Source organism: Helobdella robusta (genome assembly GCF_000326865.2).
Source record: "Helobdella robusta unplaced genomic scaffold HELROscaffold_95, whole genome shotgun sequence".
Lineage (NCBI taxonomy): Eukaryota > Metazoa > Annelida > Clitellata > Rhynchobdellida > Glossiphoniidae > Helobdella > Helobdella robusta.
In genome coordinates this window covers 325,606-330,605 of record NW_008705542.1, presented here as the reverse complement: position 1 = coordinate 330,605, position 5,000 = coordinate 325,606, and the positions used below count along the sequence as shown (strand labels likewise).

Sequence of the window (5,000 nt, the reverse complement as noted above, 5' to 3'; positions counted from 1 at the left end):
ATATAGCTCAATTTAAAACATTTGCTTTATCTATACTTTTTGGCTATTTATTCATCTAAATATTCATTTTATCCATCCATCCATCCATCCACCCATCCACCCATCCATCCATCCATCCATCCATCCATCCATCCATCCATCCATCCATCCATCCATCCATCCATCCATCTATCCATCATTCATTCATCCCAACAACAGCAACAACACAAACAACACTCACCTTTGTAAAATATGGACGAAACCATGAAGCAAAACATGATGATAGAAACTGCGTAGAGCAACAGAAACACGAACGTCACTGAGAAATGCGAATAGGTAAATATGGACGATATCGAACCTTTCCTACTTGTCGGTATGTGAAAGAACATCGTCATCAGAGCCACCGAAACGAGCATGAAGAGGAAGAACTGTGTGAACCAGGCCAGCCAGTTGACCCATGGTTTCAGTCCCATTAGTTTCATCGACTCCTGTGTTTCGTTGTTGTTGTTGGTGTTGTTGTTGGTGTTGTTGTTGGTGTTGTTGTTGGTGTTGTTGTTGGTGTTGTTGATGGTTTTTTGTTGTTGTTGTTTGGATGAATAATGAATGCTTTATTGATCAGTAAGTTATTTATTCAGTTATTCATTTAAAGCGTCAATAAAAACTGAAACAAACATTAAAAAATACATCAAGAACATAAACATCTAACAACCCACCTTCAATTTTTTCTCTTTCTCCAGTGTGATATCTCGAGCTATGAGTGTGGCATTAGCTATGAAGCATATGACAATAAAAAGGGGCATGTACACTTTTATAACGGTTACATAATCGTCATAAGTCGAATACGGATACGGGAACATTCTCAGTTGGATGCTGGAGTCCGGGTTGTCTGACTCAACGTACGTACCGTTCTGCTTGAGTATCAGCGCTATGATGGCATCGTCGATGTATTTCTGCAGTGTCAAGAAGGCTTCTCTGTAGTAGCCTGGTCGGGTTAAAATTTCGTTGGAATGTTTTTGCAAGATTTTTTTTTTTTTGAAAATTCGGTCTTTAATTAGCAAAATTTGGTCATTAATTGGTTATATTTGGTCATAAATTGGTTATATTTGGTCATTAATTGGTTATATTTGGTCATTAATTGGAGATATTTGGTCATTAATTGGTTTTATTTGGTCATTAATTGGTTACATTTGGTCGTTAATTGGGTAAATTTTGTTGCTTATTTGCGAAATATAGTTATTTTGTAAAAATTTTGTTATAAAATAAGAATAAAAATAAAATAACGTCTATAAAATAATAATAATATAACGTTCATTGTTATGTTAAACAAGAGAGAAATATGATAAAAATTTATTCAGGATGTTTTTGAACTCGGTCTGTGCTAAACAAAACGACCAGCCGCCTCTAACATTTAAGCTCTTTCGACGTTGAATATTAAAAAAAATGTATTTCACCGGGTTTATTGATGTTTCCCCTATCAAAGTTGGACGTCCTAGGTTCATTATAAGTTGTGTCATCGTACCATCTGTCCGTCAACCAATTGCTCTTGTCGGCGTATTTCTACGAGGTTTTATTTCAATTTATTCTCTAATTGTTGTTGGACAATTCTGTTGTTATTATTAAAAACTATTAACTAAATAAATTAAAAACTTATAAATATTCATAAACGTTCATATCAATTGATTAATTATTCATCGCTAATGAGTGATTAGTCATAATTCAAGAAATATTTTTCCCAGTAAAATACATTAACAGATGGATGGATAGAGATAATGACAGCTCTATACCCAATGCTGCTCAGCTGGGAAGCGGATCTTGTAAGTGACGTTTACGATCGTATCCTTGTTTGTATTATTCGGAATTCCGGAGAAGACGATAGTAGCGAAGGACATGTTCCTCATGGTGTCATTCTGCAAGTAAGTCTCCAGCATGGTGGTCTCATTCTCAAACATGAAATCTTTCGGAGGAGAGGTGCATATTTTTGAGATATTCAGCTTATCTCGTTATGAAATTTTCATTTCTTCGTTCGTTCATTAATTCATTTAACTAGTCTTTCATTCATTCATTCATTCATTTATCTAATCTTTCAATCATTCATCTTTCATCTAATGAACTACTTTTTCAATGAGCTGTCAATCAAATCATATCAACAATAAAGTTTCGACCATCAGCAGCAATCAATCAAACCTCAACAAACACCCACCCACCCACCAAACCAACCAACCAACCAACCAACCAACCACTCAAGCACACTTCCACACATACAAACTTGACGGCCCGGTAAGTACGTCAGACATTCTTGAGTAAAGATTCTTCAAAATGGTTAGCACTAATCCGTGTCTGGGAACCGCCGTCAGGATCCACTTGCGGTCAATCTGGCTTCCGGGAAAAAATATATCTTGATGCTTTATAGGAAAAGGATTAAAGTGAGTTGGTTTGTATTGTCTGACATCCTGCTTCTGTCTTAGGCTAAAGAGGATAATGATAATCCCAACCGGGACCAGGGCCTGGAATGGGACCAGGAAGTAGTGGCGTTTTAGGAGGTTTAAGTTTTTCCAGCATATGAGAATGTACTGGCGGGCTGCTAATCTCATCATCATTTTCGGGATTTCTAGATCTCTAACTGCCTATCCTATTTTCAGGTTTTAGCTTTTATTATTGTTGTTGTTATTATTATTATTGTTATTAATGTGTTGTTAGCTTATTTTTATAATTATTATTCTTTTCATTATTATGAAATAATTATTGATTAATATTATTAATAATTTATTAGCACATCTTTGCGTTTCAGTTGTTAGACATCGCCATTGCGAACTATTCCCACCGGATTTTGTTTATTTTTTGTTGTTGCTGATGTTGTTGTTGCAGATGTTGTAGTTGCTGATAATGTTGTTGTTGCTGTTGTTGTTGATGATGTTGTTGTTGATGCTGTTGTAGTTGATGATGTTGATTTCGATGTTGTTGATGTTGTAAAAGATCGTCGCTGTCGTTGTTCAACAACAATATTTCCTATTCCAACTCGTGAAACAACTACACAATCATCCTAAAGAGTAATCATCTTTAAAAATCCTAACAAGACACAACCCTAAATTTTTTTCTAAGACTAAACTGATCGTTCAACACGTCCAACTCAACTTCGGTTGCAAACATTCTAGTAACACAGCCAACAAGGATTGGAATTTAAAACGCATGAAATACAATATAAAGGATAAAAACAACAACACTTGCTTTTATAAGACAATAATAACATCAAAAACAACATAAACAATAATATTAATAAGAAGGGCAATAACAAATATAACGATACATTAATACAAAACATACCTTGTGACGTTTTTGTAATGTAATGAACCATACATATAAGCGGTTAAATGTATACATACATTCACATATACATACATACATCGAAACATTCATACATACTGAACTCAACTGTACATGTTTTAGATACCACCTAGCCATTGTAGGGCATTGTCTGGCTTCAACTTAACTCTAACAAGGTATTAAGATATATCTACATACATACATACATACATACATACATACATACATACATACATACATACATACATACATACATACATACATACACACATACATACATATACGTACATACATACATACACAAAAACACATACACACACACATACACACACACATACATACATACTTTTATACTTAAATATTAAATAACGATACTATTGCATTGCGTAATAGAAATTTTTAAGCAATCCAATCATTCGTCATAGGGTGTTTAACTTCTTAAGCTTAAGAAATATTGAAGAGAGAACAAGCGATAAAGAGAGAGAGAGAGAGAGAGAAAGAGAGAGAGAGAGAGAGAGAAAGAGAGAGAGAAGTTATTTTTTGGTATGACAAACAATGCAAGAAAGACATTTTAGTGTGTCATGTTGAATCGATAAATAACACAGCCCTCGCATATTCGTGAATGTTCCGTAACGCTAATGACGTCATAATTATAGAAATAATATCATAATTTTCATAAATATTTTTTACTTTCATTTTGAGAAACAAAAACGTCCAAAAACAAAGTTTATTTTCAATCACAATTATTTTCATATAACATGGTCTAAACTAAAAACAGGCTCTGTCATCAATCAATCAATCAATCAATCAATCAATCAATCAATCAATCAATCAATCAATCAATCAATCAATCAATCAATCAATCAATCAATCAATCAATCAATCAATCAATCAATCAATCATTCATCCATGCATACGCACATCCATCCATCTATCTATCCGTCAATCAATTCATTCCTTTATTGAGTTATTAAGCTCTGTGGTAGACAAAAAACTAGTGACAAAATTTCTTTAGTGTCACAATATTTAAATAACAATTATATGAATATTTAAACAACAATTACATAAATATTTAAATAAATAGTTATATAGTTCAATATTAGTTCAATTATATGAATATATAAATAAATAAATGACAATTATATGAATATTTAAATAAATAAATAAATATTAATTATATGAATATTTAAATAAATAATTGAATATCAATTAAATGAATATTTAAATAAATATCAATTATATGAATATTTAAATAAATAAATAAATATCAATTATATGAATATTTAAATAAATAATGAATGAATAGATAAATAAATCTAAAATCTGTTTATTATATAACCATATATACGCACACACATATACGCAATACATCTTAACTATTATATATATATATATATATATATATATATATATATATATATATATATATACACACACACATACATACATACATACATACATACATACATACATAAATCATAAATACATACATACATACATACATACATACATACATACATAAATACATACATACATACATACAAACAAACAAACATACATACATACAAACAAACAAACATACATACATACATACATACATACATACATACATACATACATACATACATACATACATACATACATACATATATACATGTATATATATATATATAATATACTAATTAAAAAATGAATCCTGA

General features: G+C 31.3%; 2 protein-coding genes across 2 annotated transcripts in view; both read right to left on the bottom strand.

The window, feature by feature from the left end:
* The window catches only part of HELRODRAFT_194721 (hypothetical protein), a gene marked incomplete at its 5' end in the record, with an annotated part of 13,067 nt that extends 10,491 nt beyond the window's left edge, over positions 1–2,576 (bottom strand). Inside the window, 5 exons of the mRNA XM_009033640.1 lie at positions 221–467; positions 693–961; positions 1,431–1,536; positions 1,764–1,975; positions 2,246–2,576. Of these exons, the coding sequence (XP_009031888.1) occupies positions 221–467; positions 693–961; positions 1,431–1,536; positions 1,764–1,975; positions 2,246–2,576 (1,165 nt within the window). The remainder of the gene's footprint in view (positions 1–220; positions 468–692; positions 962–1,430; positions 1,537–1,763; positions 1,976–2,245) is intronic.
* A 234-nt stretch (positions 2,577–2,810) lies between these two features.
* Positions 2,811–5,000, bottom strand: part of HELRODRAFT_194720 (hypothetical protein) — a gene marked incomplete at its 3' end in the record, with an annotated part of 5,085 nt that continues 2,895 nt past the window's right edge. The window contains exon 6 of the mRNA XM_009033639.1: positions 2,811–2,959. Within this exon, the coding sequence (XP_009031887.1) occupies positions 2,811–2,959 (149 nt within the window). The remainder of the gene's footprint in view (positions 2,960–5,000) is intronic.